General features: G+C 40.9%; 1 protein-coding gene across 1 annotated transcript in view; it reads left to right on the top strand.

The window, feature by feature from the left end:
• LOC134632126 (matrix metalloproteinase-17-like) overlaps window positions 1-23,184 on the top strand; it is an 87,628-nt gene extending 64,444 nt beyond the window's left edge. Inside the window, exons 5-10 of the mRNA XM_063480724.1 lie at window positions 326-502; window positions 3,090-3,192; window positions 4,832-4,914; window positions 5,584-5,736; window positions 6,059-6,316; window positions 21,252-23,184. Of these exons, the coding sequence (XP_063336794.1) occupies window positions 326-502; window positions 3,090-3,192; window positions 4,832-4,914; window positions 5,584-5,736; window positions 6,059-6,316; window positions 21,252-21,577 (1,100 nt within the window). The 3' untranslated portion in view covers window positions 21,578-23,184. The remainder of the gene's footprint in view (window positions 1-325; window positions 503-3,089; window positions 3,193-4,831; window positions 4,915-5,583; window positions 5,737-6,058; window positions 6,317-21,251) is intronic.
• The last annotated feature ends 266 nt before the right edge of the window (window positions 23,185-23,450 follow it).

Here is a 23,450-nt window from a genome sequence, read left to right as displayed (position 1 = left end):
TAACTAATAATTTGAGCTCTATAAAGCGAGTTCTTACATATAGAAAAACGTGGTTTGTATATTATTTTACAGATTGAGATGCAATGTGTCCATCATTGGTATACCTGTCTTAAATAATGGCTATAACCAAGCACCAAATACAGGAACTATAGTCATAATAGTAGCAATTTTACAGAGCATTACTTGTGTTGTGTATAGTGACCTTTGACCTTTAGAGTGCATTTCTAAAGAGGTTTGCTTTTTCTTCTTTATGTTTCACTAAGCGAGACTTTTAACAGTGCGCTTACTTTCATTTTTTGTGTAATCTCTTTTCTGTCTCTTTCAGACTCTCACGGCATGGATCTGTTTGCAGTCGCAGTCCATGAGTTTGGTCATGCCATCGGTCTGGTACACACCTCTGCAATGGAGTCCATCATGAGACCATACTACCAGGGCCCTGTTGGAGACCCTCTAAAATATGATCTACCCTATGAAGACAAAGTCAGAGTTTGGCAGCTTTACGGTATGTAGAAGGCGCCCGTGTGTGTGTGTGTGTGTGTGTGTGTGTGTGTGTGTGTGTGTGTGTGTGTGTGTGTGTGTGTGTGTCAGGGAGATGAGCCAGAAAAGTAAATTACTTTGATTCCTAACAAATTTCCATTTATTGAATCTGCCTCAGGTGTTACTGAAAAGCACAACTTCATAAACATTTGTATTCTTTGTTTCATAGTAGTAGTAATGGGGAGTGTGATGTTAAGGCATAAAAGCAAACTGGCTGTGTAACTATGAAAAGGATCATAACAACAAGTAAAGACAGGCATAATGATGCCAATAATAAACTAAAACACACAATTAGAAAAATCAGGGTGGCAGGGTGGATAAAGATATAATTAGTGTTGGACAATAAATGATACCAACCTCTCCCACAGGGGAATTGTAGAAAGGGGAGAGACCAAAAAGGGGTACCCCAAATTTATAGGGTTGCACCAAAGAAGAAGAAAAGGATGAGGAGGGGCTCTCACTGATAATGAAGATACCTACAGGCTTGGGGATCCTAAAAGAACAGTTTGGAGTTTAGAACACATTTTGTGTAATTATAACAATATGTAATTTGTGACCCGGTTACACACAAGAGACAACATTTCGACAGGCATAAAATGGTATTTTTGCATCAACAAGGTGATTAGAATTAGCTGAGAACTTGACATGTGTCAGCACAGTGTGCAGTGTGTCTTTAACAACACATTGCACATATAAAAAAGTTGAAGTAGCAGGCCTAAAAAACTATCTATACCAAATGAATTGCACTGTCATGTCCTAAAAATAAGGAAAAAGCCAGCAAAGACCTGACACAGGACCTGCATCTGCACCTGTTGTTGGTGCTTATTTGCACGTTTCAGTAGGTCACTGCACCTATTTCCCATTTCCTGGCAAAACATAAAGAAATGAGGGGTGGCTCAAAACCTTTGCACAGTACTGTAACACTATATGACCTAAATCAGAACTGCTTAATTTATTTTTCCTATTACAGTCAGCTGTTTCGTGTATTTCCATAATTATACTGAACAATTTTATGCTCCTGGCTAAGCCTCTTTACTGGAAATATAGTTTTGTTTTTTCCCATCATTAATATGAAATATGTGCTGCAGTAAATACTCACAAAATTATCTGCTTACCTGATGAATCATCATTAGTAACAAGCAGTGTCAAACATGATCAATGCTGTGAAGTCTCCGACCCGTATATACATTCATAGAATCCTTCTCTGCTGGCCATGAGTCATGATCCTTGGCTGTAATTATGTTTGTCTCGCAGTGCACTAGTGGCTGTGACAGCTCAGGAGACTGAAGATACAGCAGCCTCATCTCATGCAGGGGGCACCAATTTATGAGCTCTGCAGAGCAAGGTTATTGATTTAATGAAAACATGGATGGAGTTAATTGGACCTCATTATGCCATGTGACTTCATCAAACCTTTCCCTGATCCAGGAAGTGACAGTGAGAGAAGAAAGAAAGAAAATGATGACTTTTAGAAAAACACAGTCAAGTGCAGGGATAAATAATGGTGGCGTGTGATTTGAATTGCTGAATCCTGCTGAAGGGGAATATTGTGACACGTGGAAATTATCAAAGCACCTCATTTTGAGATGATTTTGGATCCAAAAAAATGTTGGTGATCACAACCCCCGTGGTTATTCCTAACCAACCAATGACCAGTCCTACAAATATCTTTCTGTCCGCACTGATAGCACTGTAACCTCACATATTTATATTAGTCATACATATTTTTGACTCCTACCATTGTTGAATGATTTGGCAACTTTTTTCTGTCATTAAAATCAAAGCTAACCCGTTTTGTTCAGACTGTGTTCTACCTATGTGTACTGGAACAAGCAGAGAAAATCCATTGTGATCCACATTCTGTACTGCAGTAAGAGCTGCAACCATCAAGCTGATGGCATAGAGTTCAGTAGTGCAAACTGAACTCAAGGGCTCTATTCTTTTTCTACATCTTAGAATTTTAAACTGTCCTCTAAAATAGTATGAGACCACATAGGTTGCCCTCAGGGCAGTTTTAATTCACTTTGAGTGATGAATCTTCTTGTCTATCTAATTGTCTATCCCTGCAGACACTTGCACAGACAAAAGTACCGGACCACCTTATATATAAATCCCACAGGAAGTGCTCGGAAACCCATGCCACGAAGTTCCCGGTGCACAATTTTGTGCTGATGTTAATGCCAAATTATTGGCATTATTAGGGTGACCAACCATCCTCTTTTTTTGCACTTGCTGACTTGTAAAAGCCTATATGACATTTTTTATTTCACCATTCATTAACTGCACAGAGAAGGCATAGTTTAAATACGTTAAAGTTTTCTTTAAGTAAACAGTTTTATTAAAGTTCTTCATGACTGGTGCAAGTGTCCTCTTTTTTGGAAGTCAAAATATGGTCACCATGGCATTAAGCCATTATGATCCTGTGGCAATGGGACTGAAAATGTGTCATATGAAATGTAAGACACAAACGGAGAACAAAAGAAACTAAATAAATTATCAAAAATAGTATAGGGGATTTGTTGTTATTATATATGTTTGTCTTCTTTTCCCAGGTGTTAGAGACTCAGTGTCCCACACAAATCAACCAGGCAGTTCGTCTCAGACAGCCGAGCCTCCTGTCCTGCTAGATCTTCCTGAAAACAGGTCCACGGTCATGTAAGTAGAAGTATAAAAGGTATCTGTTATCTTTTAAATGCAACAGAAATAGATCTGGTACTTTAATAATAATGCAGTCCATAAAAATCACTTGATTAATTCCTTAGTAGTTGTTTTAAGGTCTCTTTTACCTAAATTAGCTGCATTGTTTGGAAGGAGGAAAGCCAATTTCAGTATTCATTTCATCTTAATTTCATAAATTTAGTTAAGCAGGCATGATGGCCAGAGGGTCTGTGTCAATAAAACTCAAAGCACAGTTCATCTCAGGACACAACTCAGTGAAATGCTTTTTGATTAGCGAAAAAGTGAAAACAAGCCTCAGCAGAAGCAAATAAACCATTTTCTCAATGTGCATTCTGTCTATTTACATAGTTGTGAAAAATGGTGATATTAAAGTTATGACAATAAATGAATTTACATCCACAGGCCTCATGCAGGTGGTATTCATTCGTTTTATTTCACTGGATTGAATCACATTACAAAGAGATTTCAGTTTTTGGGATGATTCCTTGTACATAATTGCCTTGTGATTGTTTTATAATTGTATCAGGTTTTTGTTACTTCCACTGAGACGCAGTGTAATGAATCTATGCAGGCTTACATTCATTGTAAAAAAAATTTTCTTGATAGAACTTGTAAGGTACCAAAAAGCAAATTAGCCAAGAGTGAGCATGGGAACTTGCCCATCAAATTAAGCAATTCTCAGAAGACAGTTGGGCAGCTATCAACCTGTAGTTTCTTTAGGTTATCAAGCTTATTTAGACTGCATTTTGTCCATTTATGCATTTTGAGAGTACATATACTCTCTCACACACATCACACACACAACCTAACCACTCAACCCCAGCCTGGGGTAGCCCCCAAAAACAAAACAAACCTGAAGAAACTTTAGTCTGAAGGTCTACAGAGTTTAGTTAGTTTCAGATGGGTGGAGGTACAAATACAACTACACACGGTGAGGTAATGCTAAAACACCACGGATGAATATTTAGCAGCGTTTGCTCGCCAGTTTCAGACGTCCACTAGCTTCATTAATTGTTTCCTGCTGCCTTGGTCAGGTCATGATGTGTGGAAAAAGCTAGATTAGGCCTGACAAGGGCACCGATACTGACCACTACACTGTGGTGTAGCGCTAATAGAGTTCTGAATAGAGACCTTTGTTGGTAATATAAGGCCTGGCAGGCTCTCACTCTCAGCCCTGTGGTGCTAATGGCTTCATCATTGGCATGCAGGCCACGTCAGTGATTTAAATCACTTAAAAGCCTTGGGGATAAATGCACCCAGGGATTTCACCATGTCAGCCTGATAGCTACCTCACTTCTTCTAGCATGGTTTCAATGATTCACGCACAGGCACCTGAGAGGATATCAGGAACAGCTTGAGCAAAATTTCTCAGAAAGTGTCAACGCATGTCAGTAAAAAGCTAAGCAATATAATCGGCCAAATACTTTTTTTCACTTTTCACAACTGAGGAAATTTTTGCAAATGAGAGGTGAGTCATTAGAACCGAGATACAACATTTTCTGTGGTGGTTAGAGGTCTAAAGCTTTATAAATGTCCAGTTTAGAATCCAGCAGATCCTTGTTATCGCTCATTTTACGCTGTTTTTTCCTTCTTACTTTCTTCCCATCTCTCTCAGGCTGGCACGAGATACCCCAGACAGATGCACCAGTCACTTTGATGCAGTGGCCCAGATACGAGGAGAGGCCTTCTTTTTCAAAGGTACAACAGCACAAACAGCGAAAGAGATATGCAAAGCTGCAGAGCTATGAGGGGAGGGAAAATAAACCAAAACAAAACAAAAAAGAAAAGAAAAAAGAAATTAGCCAAAAGAGCAGCAGTGGAGAAAGAGTCAAATGAAAGAAGTGAGAAAGGGAAAGAGAATGAGAGCGAGGTGGTAGCTGTAGATACCCGACTGAGCCAGTTGAGCCCTGCTGAGAGACTTCAGTATAAAAATTACATCACCCTTTCATGCTTGCCCTCTGGAGGAATGACCCCTAGCCTCTCACTGACAATGGAAACAAGAAACAGACTTGCATACCTTCTGCAGTAGCAGTGTTAGTAAAGTCTACTGAATTTTAACGATGTTTCTATAGAACTTTTTAATATAATTCGTTTTTTGTTGTCACACTTTAAAATCAAAGACATGGAAAGTTTGTAGATAATTAATAGAATATTTAGATTTATCTGTAGCTCTTAGCAGCCTTTAATAATTGTATTATGTCTTCCTGCCACAAATATCAAACCTTTCAAACTAGGGCTGCTCCTTGTCACTTGTAGGTCATTGCTTGTTGTGTTTCTTGTACACTTTACATGATTAAGTCTGGAAGGACATTTAGAGCAACACCGGTAATAGTGTTGTTCCTCTTATTTTGAACCTGTTCTTCATAGGGAAGTACTTCTGGCGACTAACAAGAGAGAAGCACCTGGTGTCTCTGCGTCCTGCTCAGATCCATCGCTTCTGGCGGGGCCTCCCAACCAATCTGGATAGCGTGGACGCAGTATACGAGAGGCCTGGGGACCACAAAATTGTGTTTTTTAAAGGTACAGTATCAAAAACATTGGAAGAGAGCAGGTGGGATTTGTAAGGAAATTGTGTATTTTATAAGTCTATGTGAGTAGGAGAGGAGTTAGGCAATGACATTTAAAGTATTGAAAAGAAGGACATAAACAAGCTACAACTTTTGAGCTACCACTGTGGTTAAGACAAAAAAAACAACACAAGAAAACATATGTGTGTGTCTTTTTTTATTTAATTATTTCCTTTCATTATTTTCTTTTCAAATGTATCCTTTCAGATGTCTTTTCTTTATAAAACATCATAATGGTAAGTAGGTTTTAACCCGTTATTTTGAACTTTCTTTAGGTTTAAAATACTGGGTATTTAAAGACAATATTGTGGAGGAAGGTTACCCTCGTCCCATCAGTGACTTTGGCCTACCGTTGGAGGGTGTGGACGCTGCCTTTGTTTGGCTACACAACGACAAAACCTACTTCTTTAAGGACAACCGCTATTGGCGCTACGATGACCACCTGAGACGAATGGACCTGGGCTACCCTAAGGACAGCAACCTCTGGAAAGGGCTGCCATCACAACTTGATGATGCCATGAGGTGGTCTGATGGTAAGTAATCTTTTTTTTTTTTTTTTTTTTTGTTACAGTTTTGCCCGCCCATCTTATGTGCATAAATGATGAAAAAGAGAGGCAAAGTTGACACTGGCACAGTTGTGTCCTTGGGCAAGATACTGAACCCCAGACCTTCCCTGATGCATGCACTGTTGTATGTGTGAGTGCATGTCCTTGATAGATAGCGGATTGCATGTACAGAATAATAATGTGACTTTGATTATAATTGCATAGCACAGTATGGATACCAGTTGGTTAACCATTTACTTTACTGTGAAATTTGACATGGACATCTTGTCCTTATCCAAGATTATCAACTAAAACAAAGTCAACTGAGCGCTTTGTTTTAGACATTGAAGTGTCGGTGTGCTCTAAGACAGAGCTAGAGGTAGAAGACGCAGAACCTAAAATTTCTTTCTGCAGTGCTTTACAATGAGTGATGATAATTTGAAATTTAAGAAAAACACTAAAGAGTTTGTTTCCTTTAAGGAACTTACAAATAACCATATGTCTGATAATAAATCTGCATAGCAAATTTTTTACATCATCCTCAAAACAAAATGATCAAAACTACACCTTAATCAATCACCCAGAGTCAGAATGTCCTCAGAGTAAAGCCAGTGACATATTTTTGACCGCTTCTGTCTTGATTAAAAATTGATTATAAAGACACTCTGATTGATTAGATTCAATATATAAATGATGAATTGCCTGTCAGTTTCTTCCAGTGAAAAATGATTACATTTCTCTGAGAAAAATAGAGTTGTAACACTCCACCAGAGCATCAAACCAGTAGTCTGCTGTGCTATTTTCTAAGCCTAAGGCAAGACTATGCAACACCGTTCTCAGGGGAAGTCCTTAGACCGGAATAAAGTTTGAGAAGAATATGAGACAACAGAACAATTAGGCAAGTTAGGAATGCAGCTTCAAGTCTTGGATGAAATTTTAGGCCTTGCTATTGGCATGAGGATGGCAGTGTCATTCACTGAGCCAGTCAGCCCACCACTTCCATTCAGAAGTATGTCTTGAAATGTCACTGAATGATTCGTCGTAGGATTTTTTTACACAATGTTGTGGTTCCTAGTTGATTCCCTCTGTTAGGAGCCCTTTACTTTTCTTTAACATATGCAAAAAGCAAACTCTTAACACTTTAGCATTGCCTTCAATAAGACTATGTAACAAAGAAAAGTGTCATGAGCCTCAGTAAATCCTGATCCTGTCAGATGGCAGGGTCAGGATTTGGTGCAAACAACATGAAAGCATGGAGCCATCCAGCTTTGTAGCAATGATTCAGACTGGTAGTGGTGTAATGGTTTATAGTTTTTTTTTTATGTCTTGTCACACTTAGGGACACTTAATATCAACTGAGCATATACCCTTCACACGCAGTGTAGGTATTTTTTATAGCTGATTCCAGCAGAATAACATGCAATGTCATAAAGCTTAAATTATGTCAGACTGGTTTCTTGAATTTGACATTGAGTTCACTTTACTCAAATGGCCTCCATAGCCACCAAATCTCATTTTAATAGAACACCTTTGGGATGTGGTGGAACGGGAATTTTGCATCATGACTCTGAAAAAATCTGGAGCAGCTGTGTGATGCTATCATGTCAATATGGACCAAAATCTCTGAGGTATGTTTCTAGCCCCGTGTTGAATTTGTACCCCAAAGAACTGATGCAGGTCTGAAGGCAAAAACCAGATTGTTTAATTTTTAAAAAATGCTGTAGAGATATTATAGATTGCTATAAAATTAAATGTACAGCTTTGTAGTTCACAGAGAGCGTATCCTTGTGATTTTGGTGCTGTCTTGCCTTCTTCTTTTACATTATAAATGTTAACATTTATCATTTTAAGTCAAATGTGGACAAATTGCTGTGACTATTTCTATTTGCCCTTCCCAAATAATGTTTCCAAGCTCACCTCATCAGCTTCAAATTCCTCATTATCTTTATATTTTACATAAATAACTACCTGCAAGTGTGCATTACCAATTCTATTCAATTTCAGTTACATTTTATTTAGATGGTTCCAAACCACGACAGAACACTTAGTATTGTTTGGCAATGACCCTACAATAATAAAGAGAATACGCCAAGCACTTGGTGACAGAGGGAAGAAAAAATTCCCTTTTAACAGGAAAGAACCTCGAGCAGAACCAGAGTCAGGGAGGGGCAGCCATCTGCCACAACCCATCTTGGTGGGGGGCAGGGGACAATACTAATGACACCAGCCAACAGTGTCGTTGAATTTAAGTGTCGTTTGGCAGAATATGGTTATTTTACCGAAACTTTTTGTTTTGCTTATTCTTCAGTCTTAAAATGTATACTTCATTCTTACATGAATAATGTGAGACTGCCCTCTGGAGTACTCACAGCCAGTCATGTTGCAACATCGAGGCTGTTTTTTGTCCAGCTAACTCCTGTAACCTGCGGTGCAATTTGTGATCTATTATTTCTGTCATGGATCTTTCAGAATAAGTGAAGCATGTTCCATGGATTTAAAAATTTAAGCATGTTCTGGGGATTCAGTGTTCAGATTCCGAGACAAATCAAAAGCCTAATATGTGTCCTTTAAGAGTTTTAATTATTCACGCAGTGCATTTTGTTCCACCATTTGCTCCTATTTCATTTTAGTTTATTTATATTTGGCATTCCTTGGATGCATCCATGATTGTTTCGGTGTGGCTGTAGGATACAGATTAGAAGAACATTTGCATTTGTTTATTAATTTGTTTAATTTTTTCATGTGTCAATAGAGGGTTGGGAGTGTTTTTTTTGTTTTTTTTTTACCCTTTATCTGTTATTGACGTTGCACACATGGTCTTGTCTGCCAACACTGCTTCATATTCGCAGTGTCAAACCTTGGAGCTTGCCCAGTGTAATCACTTTGTATAGCTCCACTGTACCAGCTGAGTCAAGGTCACAACACATCACTCCTGTATCTTGGTTAAGAGTTGTAAAATCGCCTAAACACCATGTGTTCAAACAAAAGCAGCATTTCTTTTCTGTCAGTGTATTAGGCTCTGGATGGTGCTTGAGAGTGTTTTTGGATTTTGAAAATCCATCAAAAAAGCAGACACTTATTTTTAAAATTTGAGAATGCTCAGTGGAAGCCAGGATGTCTCTAACCAACCCTGCAGCGCATGTAAATACAACAAAGCTCTTTTCCCTGTCAGTGGTCTGTGTTCCGTCTTCTAAGCTTGTAGACTCGGAGGTCTCCGAGCTCTTTGATGAGTTTACCCACATGTTTGTATATTTGTGTGTGTGTGTGTCTGTGTACACATAAGGGTACTTGTTCTTCCTCTGCAGAATTTTCAACAAGAAACAAACCTTCTGCTCCCTGTTACACCACCCCATGCAAGTGCAGTTTACATGAAAGAACACTTGTGAATGACAGGTGTTCACACGTGTAAACAGGTTAGTCTAGATAGAGTTTACGGGGTGGTTATGAACCTAAAACAGACCATACTCTTCGATGCTGTCTCCTTGTGAAGCATCTACAGGTTGCCACCCACCCTACTTGGCAGATTTGGCTCTCTCTGATTTCCTTTTACTAAAATTGAAACTCAAGTTGAAAGGTTGACACAGGGGAGAAGATCCAACTGTCTTTGCAAAAATTGCCAAATTTAAATCCATTTTGGTTTTTGCTTTTATAGTCGCAGTAGTGTGCCTTGATCAGTTTTCATAATTCTTAAATGGTGCTAAAGCACTTGCTTGGATGAAGATTGTTTTTTTTTTTGTTTTTTTTTTTTGGGGGGGGGGGGCTGGGAATTGAAGCCACATCAAAGCCTCTTCTCTGTTTGTTTCACCATCTCAGTGTGAATAGACAGAGAATAGAGATCGAAACAGACAAAGGGAAAGAGAGTGATACGACACCAAAGAGGAAAGAGGACACGTGGTGACATCTTGCCATAAAAATTATTTAGAAATACTCGAAGAATGTGTAAGTAATAGAGAATATAAGACTTCAGGACAAAGATATTAAAGTTGTTAGAAATATAGATTCATTCACATGACACGAATTTTAGAAAAACAGGAAATGACAGTAAAACCATAGAAAATGGTTGAAAAATGGAGGGAAAGAGGACATAAAGTCTATAAATGCTTCTGTAATTCTAAAAACAATCATAGCTGCTGACATCAGTACAGCACTCAGGAATAGTCTTGCCTTTTATGGATTTGATCTTAGACTCAAGTTCTCAGAAACCAGCTAACACCATATCTGCAGTACTGTCAAATTAGTAGAGTCAAAATATCAACTTGAGTTAAGGCCTTAGTCGCACAGGCCTAGAGACCATTGGATAAGTAAAATGGTCTTTTCCCCAGCTGTTGTTGAACAGCTCATCAAAAGCCTTCTTGTTATTTGGTCACTATCGAATTATCTGATTCTGCTTTGTTGCGCGCTTTTCAACTTTCAGGCTTCACAGACAGTCGGCAAGTGTTTAGGGACAAGTCGGTGTGTTGCATGCTGTCTGTGAGCCTTTTGATGAAACCCCATCTACCTCTTAACAAGCAGTTTCACCAAGTAACTGGCAGCAACCTCCAGTAACCATTTGCCAATCAGGGGGATATGAGTATGAACTTTGGCAGGGCAGTCTTTATTTTTTCAGCCTCACCAAAAATATCATGGTACATAAATGCTGATAAGTGTGCATTATTACACAGCTAAGAATTGCCGTGACTAAAGGCAGCATTTACTCAAAAGCAGTCATTAGGGTAAATATGAGACCAATGAGACCAATTATATTTGTGTTCAGTTTTCCCAGTTCATTGCAAAATGTCAGACATGCATTATCTATTTTTTTTTTGTTGTTGTTGTTAATGAAAAGGCCAAAACTAATGAAACAATAGTAGCTAAAGGTATTAACTGTGAAGACACTCTGACATGCTTCATTCCTTTGGTCAGTAGAGCTGTTTTAATTGTTTTTAATTGAGAGCCACACCATTACGTGCTCTATCATTATCATGAACTTTGGCAGGGCAGTCCATCTTTAGTCAACCTCACCGACACTATGAAGTTACACAAGTGCCGATTAGTGTGTTTTAATACACAGCAAAAAATGGTTGTGAATAAATATTACTATTTATTCCTGTTTCAGAAAAGATTTGCTGAGCAGCACAAAGGAAGTTAAAGTATTTTTAATTGATTAATAAAAGAAATTACATGCCTAGTGAGCATTAATGGCCTTGGGGGCGAGAGACTCACTGGGAAGCTTGAGGAATGTGTTGTTGGTTTTCATCTTTTTACACGATTTAATTACAAAAGTATCATCAATCAGTCAATCTTTATTTATAAAGCACTTTTCATACAAAAAAATGTAGCACAAAGTGCTTTACATGGTTAAAAGCAGCCCACCCCACCCCGCCCTCCAACTCACTCCCCACACTCTCATTAACATAAACGATCATGAATACACACATTCTCTTTCTCTCCCCCCCCCCCCCCCCCCCCACACACACACACATACACACACACTGGGTATTCATGAGCCAAGTGAGGAAACACTATCACAGGGAGCCGTCTGCACCGGGAGCCGGTCACAGACCGCAGCCTCCAGGCTGGGCACACAGCAGGAGGGAGGCAAAGAAGCCCCCCAGCCAGACTGAGAGGACCCAGAGCCCCAGCAGCCATGGTCAATCACAGCCCCAGTGCAGAGAGCCCCCTCCGAGGAAACACTGGCGATATGACCCAATAAGGATATATACAGGGTAAAAAGATAAAATAAATAAGAACGGGATACAATATAAATATAAATAGAGTAAGATGGCAAGATGGCGCCGAGTATGGCAGCCTCGTCGCGAGCTCCCCCAAGCAACAGCTGTTTTTTGTGTTTAATTTTACTTTTTCTTTATTTTTTCACGAGTAGCACATGTCTCCTTGTGTACGACCGACAAACCTTACTGGACATAAAAGATGGACTTTCTCATCACTTTCCGGAGTTCAAGTTTTGCAACACGGACCCTCCGTTTGCAGACCCCCCATTCATCTCACCTGAGACGCCTTTGTTCTGGGCCCGTGGAGGCCGCAAACGCCGACGCAGAGGGAGAAGATCTGGCGTTCTGGTTCGACTGAGACGGCGCACTAACAGACCACCGTTACCCAGTTTATTACTGGCTAATGTGCAGTCTCTGGAGAACAAGCTGTGCGAGCTTCGGGCACGGATCTCATTCCAGCGAGAGATGCGGGACTGCTGCGTGATCTGCCTCACAGAAACCTGGCTATCGGACAAGGTACCGGACTCCGCAATACAACTACCGGGGTTCTCTGTGCACCACGCGGACAGGTCACAGGATCTTACTGGGAAAAGCAGAGGCGGTGGTGTATGTTTCATGATCAACAACAGCTGGTGTGATTATGCGAACGTGCACCCGGTCAAATCCTTCTGCTCACCGGACCTGGAGTACCTGATGATTAAGTGCCGGCCATTCTGGCTACCGAGGGAATTCACAGCAGTGATTATTACAGCTGTTTACATTCCCCCACAAGCCGACACTGACCGAGCACTCAGGGAACTGTACAGCGCGATCAGCAGTGAGGAAACCGCACACCCAGAGGCGGCGTTTATCACGACCGGGGACTTTAATAAGGGTAACCTGAAGAAAGTCTCACAAAAACTACACCAACACATCCATTTCAACACTCGTGGAGACCGGCTTCTTGACCACTGCTACACCTCTTTCCGGGATGCATACAAAGCCCTCCCCCGCGCCCCATTCGGCCAATCAGATCACCGCTCCATCCTGCTCCTGCCCGCCTACAGGCAGAAGCTGAAACAGGAAGCTCCAACCCTGAGGGCGGTGCACCGTTGGTCGGACCAATCGGAGTCTACGCTGCGGGACTGTTTTGATCACGCGGACTGGGAAATGTTTCACGTGGCTGCTAAAGACATTGATGAGTACACAGACTCAGTCTGCGGATTTATCAGAAAATGCGTGGAAGATGTCGTCCCATCCAGAACAGTTAAATCCTTCCCAAATCAAAAACCCTGGATTAACGGAGATGTTCGCACGGCGCTGGCGGCACGGAGCACCGCTTTTGCCTCCGCGAACACATCGGACTACAAACACGCACATTACCAACTCCGGAAGACGATCAAAGCAGCCAAACGTGAGTACAGGGACAGGGTGGAGCAACAGATTGACAACCCTCGGAGTATGTGGCAGGGACTAAACACAATCACAGACTTTAGAGGGAAAACCAGCAAACCGCAGACCACGGCCTCTCTGTGTGAGGATCTAAACGTATTCTACGCTAGATTCGACACAGCGAACACCATGAGACCGGACAGTGTGCGCACCGCGGATGACGTCAGTGCGCACACTGTGTCTGAGGAGGATGTGCGGAAGTGCTTCAGGAGGGTGAACGCGCGCAAAGCTACTGGTCCGGACGGGATTCCCGGCCGCGTCCTCAAGTCATGCGCGGCTCAGCTGGCTGGAGTGTTTACACACATCTTCAACCTTTCCCTCTCTCTGTCTGTAGTCCCAGCCTGCTTCAAAATGGCCACCATCGTCCCTGTACCCAAATCCTCCACCATCTCCTCATTGAACGACTGGCGACCCGTAGCCCTGACCCCCATCGTGAGCAAATGCTTCGAGAAGCTGGTCAGGAACTTCATCTGCTCTGCACTACCCGACTCACTGGACCCTCTACAGTTCGCATACCGCCACAACAGGTCCACTGATGATGCCATAGCCCTGACACTCCATGCTGCCCTGTCACACCTGGAGAAGAGAGACACGTATGTGAGAATGCTGTTTGTAGATTACAGCTCAGCATTCAACACCATCGTTCCCTCGAAGCTGGACAGGAAACTGCAGGATCTAGGACTGAGCAGCTCCCTCTGCAGCTGGATCCTTAACTTCCTGTCTGACAGACGCCAAGTGGTCAGACTGGGCAGCACCACCTCATCCCCCATCACACTGAACACTGGTGCTCCACAGGGGTGTGTACTGAGCCCTCTCCTGTACTCACTCTACACCTACGACTGCACGGCCACTAGAAACTCCAACATCATTGTGAAGTTTGCGGACGACACTACAGTGGTGGGTCTTATTACCAACGGTGATGAGACGGCCTACAGGGAGGAGGTCAGCGCCCTGACCCACTGGTGTCAAGACAACCATCTCACCCTCAACGTCGCAAAGACAAAGGAGTTGATAGTGGACTTCCGGAGGTGCAGAGGAGTACACACCCCCATCACCATCAACGGCGCCGCTGTGGAGAGAGTGAGCAGCTTCCGCTTCCTTGGTGTACATCTGGCTGAGGATCTTACGTGGTCAGTACACATAAAAAAAACAGTGAAGAAGGCGCAGCAGCGCCTCTTCTTTCTCAGGAGACTGAAAAGATTCGGCATGAGCCCCCGCATCCTCAGGACCTTCTATTGCTGTGCCATTGAGAGCATCCTCACTGGATGCATCACCACCTGGTACGGCAACAGCACCGCTCACAACCGCAAAGCTCTCCAGAGAGTAGTGCGGTGCTCTGAACGGATAATTGGAGGTGAGCTTCCCTCCCTCCAAGACATCTACAGGAAGCGGTGCCTGAGGAAAGCGGGGAGGATCATCAAGGACTCCAGTCACCCCAGCCATAAACTGTTCAGACTACTTCCATCAGGAAGGAGGTTCTGCAGCATCCGGTCCCGTACCAGCAGACTGAGAGACAGCTTTTTCCATCAGGCCATCAGACTGCTGAACACGTCATAGACACCTCACCCTCACTACTGGAACTTCAACATTATGCACTCCATACTGTATATAAATACCACTGTTTTGCACATACCAACCTCTGTATATTTTATATATCTTATTTTATTGTTTACTTTATTTCATTTGTAAAACATGTATATACATACTATATACACACTCAAACACACACACGTAGAAAAACATATTTAGTATACACATTCAGTAATGTATATACCTTTACATATTGTACATATATTTATTACTTTTTAGATTAGCCATTTTTATATTTTGCTTGTTTTACGTTATTGTATTTTGCACAACTCTGTTGCTTGTGAAGCTCGCACACAAGAATTTCACTCACATGTACTGTACCAGTGTACCTGCGCATGTGATGTGACAATAAAAGTGATTTGATTTGATTTGATTTGAAGATAAAAAATGAATAAGAATAAAATCAATAAATATTAGGTAAAACCTAAATTAATAATATAAATAGAATAACAGGATAGAATAAATAAGCATAAAATAAATAAACGTTAGGTGAAAGCTAAATTAAAAAGGTGGGTCTTGAGCCTGTTCTTAAAAACATGTACGTTCTCTGCAGCCCTGAGCTCCTCCGGCAGGCTGTTCCACAGATGAGGACCATACCATTGAAAAGCTGCCTCTCCGTGAGTATGTGTCCTGACTTTGGGAACAATCAAAAGGCCAGTACCAGAGGACCTCAAGGTCCGCGAGGGTTCATATGGTAAAAGCAAATCTGAGAGATAAGAAGGCCCAAGACCATTAAGACATTTAAAAACCAATAAAAGAACTTTAAAATCGATCCTGAAACACACGGGGAGCCAATGCAGCAATTCTAAAACCGGTGTAATGTGGGCCCGCCCTCTGGTCTTCGTCAGCACACGAGCTGCAGAGTTTTGTAAAAGTTGTAAGGGTGAAATATTCTTTTTGGGGAGACCAGAGAGCAGGGCATTAAAGTAATCAATGCGACTGGTAATAAAAGCATGCATCAGCATCTCCGTGTTGGCCCGAGAGAGAATAGGGCGGACTCTGGCTATATTTTTTAGATGATAAAATCCAATTTTGGTTACATGTTTAATATGTGGGATAAAACCAAGCTCAGAGTCAAAAATAACACCCAGGTTTTTCACTTGTAGCGAAGGGCATAGTGAAAATGCCTGTAATTTAGACAAGTTTCTCTCTCTGAGCCTCAGGACCGGTGATTAAAACTTCAGTTTTGTCCTGGTTAAGCTGTAAAAAGTTTTCTGCCATCCAAGATCTTATATCTAAAATACAGTTAAAAAGGGCATCCATTGGTCTGGTGTCATCAGGAGACACGGAGATGTACAGCTGAGTGTCATCAGCGTAACTGTGGAAGTTCACTCCATGCCTCCTGATGACACTGCCAAGAGGGAGCATATACAAATTAAAAAGTACAGGGCCTAAAACCGACCCTTGAGGCACACCACATGTCATTTTATGGATCTTAGAGGAGCATGTATCCATACACACCATAAAAGTTCTGTCTGAAAGATAGGAAGTGAACCAGTTGTGTACAGCACCAGAGAGGCCCACCATGTGTTTCAGTCTGTTTAAAAGAATAGCGTGGTCTACTGTATCAAAGGCTGCGCTTAGATCCAGTAGCACCAGGACTGAGGGCTTTTGGGAGCTTTTGGGAGTCCCAGTTACATCTAAGATGTATAACAGCGTCATCCTTTGATTCACATATTTCAGCAGTGAAGTAAAGAGAAGATGTCCTTCAAGATAAGTTACTGGCATAACATATCATATAAATCACCTAATTAGTTTACACCCTTTATATAGGTGAAAATTACTACGAGTCTGCATAGAGTCACAAGCTTATATAACCTATAACGGTGGATGAAACTTAAAAAAAAAAGAAGGGTTCACTGTCTTCATGAACTTTATTTGTTCTGCACAGCTCATGACTCATCTTCAGTCAAAGAAGCTGAATTATTAGCCAGAACTCAGTGACATGAAGTGTATTCTCCAGATTCTGACAGCTGTAGGACGCTTGATCTCTGAGGGAAAGAAAGAACAAGTTGAAAAAGACAAAGTGACATTAAGCCCTACTGTACAAGTTTGATCTTCCAATAACTGTGACAGAGGAGAAAGTAGAATGTGTACTATATTCTCTTTGTGAAGATCAAAATGATACTTAAAGTTAGAATGTGAGGACATGTTTGAAAGGTGAAGACCCTGTGGCCTACGCTTTTTGCAAACAGAGAGCTGCTTTAGGATTGTAATTTGGCTGTGTAGGTAGGGTAAAGATTGGGAGTACTCAGAAGAATTAAACTCCATAGGTGTGTTTCCATGCACGATAGTGCATCTTGGGCTCTTTATTGTACTATGCTGCAGCTAAGTGTGAATACATCCTCATGATTATGCACAGGAAAAGGATTACTAGGTGCTGTGAGCCTTCACCCACTTAGAGGAAAACTGCTAGACCAGCACAGCTGCCACATCAACTTGCGTTGCACTTTTTAGGCATTTTAATTGTTCTTATTACCCAACACAAACACAAACTACAAAGCAAAAGCATTTATTTCAGGAGCAGCACTACTATAAGAATGAGGATTTCTTGTAAAAGCTGTGGGTCTTGCCACATTTTACCGTCTAGGCTTCGACCTGAGAAAATGTAGAAAATGGAGGCAAAGCGTCCTGGGAGTACAGACACTCATCCTTTTATTTAACTTCAGAAATTGTGTTTGACATGAAAGCTGTTTGGCATGCATTTTTAAGGACAATGCATGGATATGAACATTAGTGCAATAACCAAAAACATACAGTAAGTGACAGCAATGCAGGCAGTACATTACTTCAGATATACACTCACTGGCTACTTTTTTAGGTACACCTATTCAGCTGCTTATTAACACAAATATCTAATGAACAAATCACATGGCAACAACACAGTACATGTTCAACAGGAGCTGCTGACGTTCAAAATGAGTATAAGCATAAAAACAGGAGCAACAGTAATACAACCAAGTTGTGCAGAAAATGCTTCGAACCTTGAAGCAGATGGACTACAGCAGCACGAGACCACACTCGTGTCAACTAAGACAGGCTCACCAAAATTGGACAATAGGAAATTGGAAGAACCTTGACTGGTGAATTTCAGTTTTGGCTGCGATATTCAGATGATTGGCTCAGGATTTGTTATAGACAAGATGAAAATATGGATAAATTCCTGTGAGGGATATGGTCTTGGCACACTTTAGGCCCCTTAGGACCAACTGAGCATCGTTTGAATGGCACAGCCTACCTGAGTATTGTTGCTGACCATGCCCATCCCTTTGTGAGCACAGCGTACCTGTTTCCTGAGGTGATAACACACCATGTCACAAAGCTCAAATCATCTCAAATTGATTTCTCAATTATGACAATGAGTTCTCTGAAGTAAAATGGCCTCCACAGCTATCAGATCTCAATCCAATAGAGCACTTTTGGGATGTGAAGGAACGAGAGATTACATTATGAACATGCAGCTGAAAAATCTGCAGCAACTGTGTGATGCTATCATGTCAATATGGACCCAAATCTCTGAAGAATGTTTCTGGCACTTTCTCTTTATGCCACAAACAATTAAAGCAGTTCTGAAGGCAATATTAAGCATTTTCTATTATGGCTACAGGTCCTATATGCCTTAATAAATCCTCATCTTTTGTTGTTATTGTCTTTCTTCTCATTTCCCCACTTCCTCCAACACTTCCTCACACACTGTGATAGAATAAGATGCGGTTTAGGTATATATACGTCTGAATAAGCATTCACAGACAAACACTATTCACTCCAGAGTTATAAAGCTATAGCTCTTGGAGCTCTTCTGTACTTGGCGAGCTCCAAGGCCATTAACAATAGGAAAACATTGTTCACTTTGCTCAAACTCCTTCACTTGTTTATCGCTTGCCACTTACTTATTAATGAGCCACACCATTATCACATGTTTACTTCCCTCTGCTTGTTTGTCATAGTCACTGGTTAATGAAAAAAATTCATAGGAATCAGGTGAACAGCCTTGGAGGAGGTGGGCGCCTTCACGTTAACAGTCTGTGGGAGATCGGGAAGCTTATTATCAGTAAGCTTCCCGAGTTTGTAAACTACATTCAAAACTTTAAGCACATATTAATGCATTCATTTGGAGGTGTTAAGTTTTTCATTTAATTCTGTAATTCATTTTTTTTTTGTCTCAAATGAACACATTTTCAATGAGTGCATTCAGTATACTCTTATAGCCGCATCAGAAATCGAACAAGAAAAAATAACGCGCGATGAAAATATTGCCCACAAACTTTGTATGTTATTATTATTCATAATACCACATCTGATAAACACTGAAAATATTTTTCATAATGGCACTCAGCAAAGTGGCATTTACATCAGAAGCACAGTGCCAATGCCCATTTGGTATTCTGGTGACTCTAATTAACTTAAGTGCCTTGTAGTGAATAGACAGGCACAGTAGTGGGTATATCAGTAGCAATCAACTGACAGTTCAATTATTATGTCAAGAGCACCCATAAGGCATTGCTATGGTCTGAGCAGCAAAGGCAAATAGACTCTACAAAATCCACTTTATACTACATATCCAGTGCATGTCAGTTTTACTTAATTATTTCTTCAAAAGGATCACATGTTAATATCTAATATGAAAGTACAGCATGTGCAAACGTATATTTTGCGTGCAAGGAACCAGGCTTTCTTGTAATTTTTTTAAAGTGATCTTGAGCAGTAGTTCTCCAGGATTTCTGAGGCTCTTTCAGAGTTTTTACTGCAGATGAACAGTAAACGAAAGTCTCCAAGAAACAGTAAATCCAGCAAAGACCTGACCGAGGACCTGAGTGATTCATCTGACCCCTCTGTTGATCCATTTACTGTTCACTAAAGACTCATCAAAAATAGAAGATTGGAAGGTTGGCTGTAAAGAAACCATTCTTAATGAAGGCATCCAGGAAGAAAAAACTGAGGTGTGACAAATTATACAAAACGTACGCTGGAAATCAGTGGTAACAGGTCGTTTGGAATGATGAATCCAAATTTGTAATTACTGGTTCAAATCTTAATGATTATCTACAGAGGAGGACAGAAAGGTACAACAGTGATGATCAAATGTGTTGGAGTTATAAATTCAGAAAAGTACCATCAGATTTTGATCCACCATGCAATACCATCTAGAGAGAATCTGATTGGCACATTGACAGCTTCATTTTTCAGCATGAAAATGATCCCAAGCATACTGCTAGAACAGTAAAAGCATACCTGGATAGAAAAACACACACTGGAACATTGTCAGTCATGGATTGGCCTCCCCACACCCCCAGATCTCTTATTGTAGCAATATAGGATCATCTTGAAAGAAAGAAAAGGCAGTCAGCATCCAGAGAAGAGCTTTGAATGAAGCTGCCTAAGATATTTCAGGGTGTGTTGAAGAGTAAAAGTGGTCATGCCAAATATAAATTTTCAATATTTGACTTTCATTAGAATTATACAAACTCTGTTTTTGCCTTATATACTTTCCATGTATATTTTTCATGAGTCCCATTTTTACTGGTTTGATTCATGACTCTTAAATTAAATTTGAAATGAAAGTACATTTAAAAAATTACCTGTTTCACCAGTTATTTCAATGCTGACAAAGGTAATCGGAGCGATGGCTAGAGTATGACCACCAGAGTTTCCAGGAGACAACTTGCATAAATAAGCATGCCGTCTTTCATATCACATGGATATTTTTGTTAAAATCAAGCAAATTTTGCATTTCCTTCCACAGTTTTCTGCTGTGGTCATTTAGTTTGTATATAAATGTCATTTTTTGTGAGACAGGTTTATAGTTTTTCTGCTACGTTCAATGCAAGTTTGTAAACTGCCGTGGAGTTTCCTCTCCAAGGCACACTGGTGGAAAACGCAGCTGTTATATTAAATTAAATGATATAATTTTCCGTGATGGATGTAGACACCTGGTTCACACACATTCTGGTTTATCAAACAGATGTACTGTGGGGCAAGGTAATAAGTGAAAATGCTGAACATAAACACTTAGCACGCTGGGTACAAATTATAGCCCTTGGTGTTTAATGTGTTCTCTGCTTATTGAGCTTTGAGCGAAGAGCAAAGACAATTCTGAACTGCCATTAGTATAAAGTCTAGTATTGTATTCTTTCATGTGTAGTTCATGCACACACACACTAATCCCCACCTTCTAATCTGTGTCTCCGAAGGCTCGTCCTATTTCTTTAAGGGGAAGGAGTACTGGCGAGTGCCAGGCAGCGACATGGAGGTGGAGGCAGGATACCCCCGCCTCATCGCAACGGACTGGCTCCTGTGCACAGAGATGCAGTCGGACTCTCCGGACACACAGCCCAAAAGCACAGAGACGAGAGTCAACGTGCACCGCCACCCAGACCACGCAGAGAATGGATACGAGGTGTGCTCCTGCACCTCTGACACCGCCTCGCCTTTAGGCGCCCGCCCATCCCCGTCCCCCGTTTGGCTGTTGCCGCCTCTCTGGACGCTCTCACTGGCTCTCCGCTTTGAACTGCTATGATGCTAAAGCATGGGACAAAGGGCCAGTGAACAAACCAACAACTGGAAAATATTCTTCTTATATAATTTAGTATCTTTTTGCTCTAAATTTGCTGTTATTTATTTACCATGACTTTCAAGGGGCAATGCCATCAAGCAGTCATTCTTATGGGCATCACCCAGCTTTAAGTGCTTTACAAGCTGTTTTCATACATGCACAAGTGAAGAAGTGAGGAGATTCATCCGGTGCATTGTCATAATTTTTCTTCATGCAGCAAACAGATACTTCAGGTACTCTGCTTTTGGAAAGGGAGCAGGACACATAAAGCCCACTAACTGTAATCCACTGGTCAGTTACATGTACTATTCTCACATGCACCTAATCAGACATCGCATGGACTTTGTTTTAGTGAGCTGGCTGGGTACAGACTGTTTATTGTCTGATCCATGTGAAATGCTTGTGCTCGGTTCAGGGCCACAGTGCATGTGTGAAAACAGCTTCAGCAAATGATTAACGGACAAATCTCTGCAAAGGAAAAAATGTAAGTGAATAGAAGTGTTTTCTAAGTTTACAGCAGCAAATCATCACATGACAAACATACTAAGTTTATTTTGACTTGAAGGCAAGTGCAAAGGAATACACCCATTATAAAAAGGAGCACTGATCCATTATCAGCCCAAAATTTGTTTTAAATAACCTAAACCATGTTTTCTTTTTATATTCAAACTCAGATTATAACCAGCTATGTACATGGATTGATTTTGGTAACTTTATTGTCCCCAATGGAAATTGATTTGCTGTCTGTCCATACACAGAGACAAAAACAAACATCACACACACAGATTTTAGTACCACAATACATTTTCTATGCCAAAAATAATGTTGGTGTTGCTCTGACCAACCCACAGAACTCACAGTGATTTTCTGGTGTTAAAAATTAGTTCCAGTTTGCAACAAGACCTGTAAATTATTCAGAATAACAGGAACAATTTCTGAAAAGATACACTACTGTTGAATTTGCAAGTAATTCAGAGTCATTTTTCTGCGTGGTGTTCACGAGCACTACTGCTTTCCATTCATCTCTATTTTACTCAAACTGGAGAGATAAAACCAAAACTACCTGCAAGGCAGCATAGCACCAGAGGTAAACATGATATTTTTTTTTTATTTGTGGAACCAACCTTTTAATAAACCCCACTGCGTGCACACACACGAACATCCCGCCTGTGCTCTCGTGTGCTTGCAACGAGCATCAATGTTTGAATGCTCCTACTCCTGCTGTGAGAGGTAGACGGATGCATGGATGAGTAGGTGGACGGACCAGTTTCCATGCCTGAATCATCGGACTAAGTGAGGAACAGCTGCTCATTTTCACCTCTGGGTTATAAGCATTCCTTCCACTCAGTTTAGTTGTATCTAGTATTGAAATCAGTTTATAATTCAGTATCTTTTACATTGCTTTAATCAGCTCATAGAGTTCAAAAAGTCTTTTTTTTGTGACTGACAGTTCCCTGTATCGCCCCTGAATTTATTCTTGCTGTAAAGATATATTTACCTATAGACTGATATATTTGAGTTGAAGGGTTCTGCAGCTGTTGCATCACTAAGTGGACTGTGTATATTTTAAGCTGTGTTTTCTATTGTAAAATATTTTTGTAGGAAAATAAAAAATATATCTGTGAATGACTTCTTTTTTTTTCTTGTCACATGAGTGCCCTGTGTTATTTTGAGTGCTTATTTCTGCTACTGTGTGGCCCGAGTGTGTAATTATTTTTGTGTTTTTGAAGGAAAGCCCAGGCTTGAAGACAGACGATGGTAACATGACAGCTTGCAGACACCAACTGGGAGCTGCTCCCCCTCTGTCTGATGTTCTTAAATGTGTCTTCTCTTGTAA

Source organism: Pelmatolapia mariae, linkage group LG7 (assembly GCF_036321145.2).
Source record: "Pelmatolapia mariae isolate MD_Pm_ZW linkage group LG7, Pm_UMD_F_2, whole genome shotgun sequence".
NCBI lineage: Eukaryota > Metazoa > Chordata > Actinopteri > Cichliformes > Cichlidae > Pelmatolapia > Pelmatolapia mariae.
The sequence above is the reverse complement of the archived record's forward strand: the minus strand, read 5'-3'. Positions and strand labels throughout refer to the sequence as shown.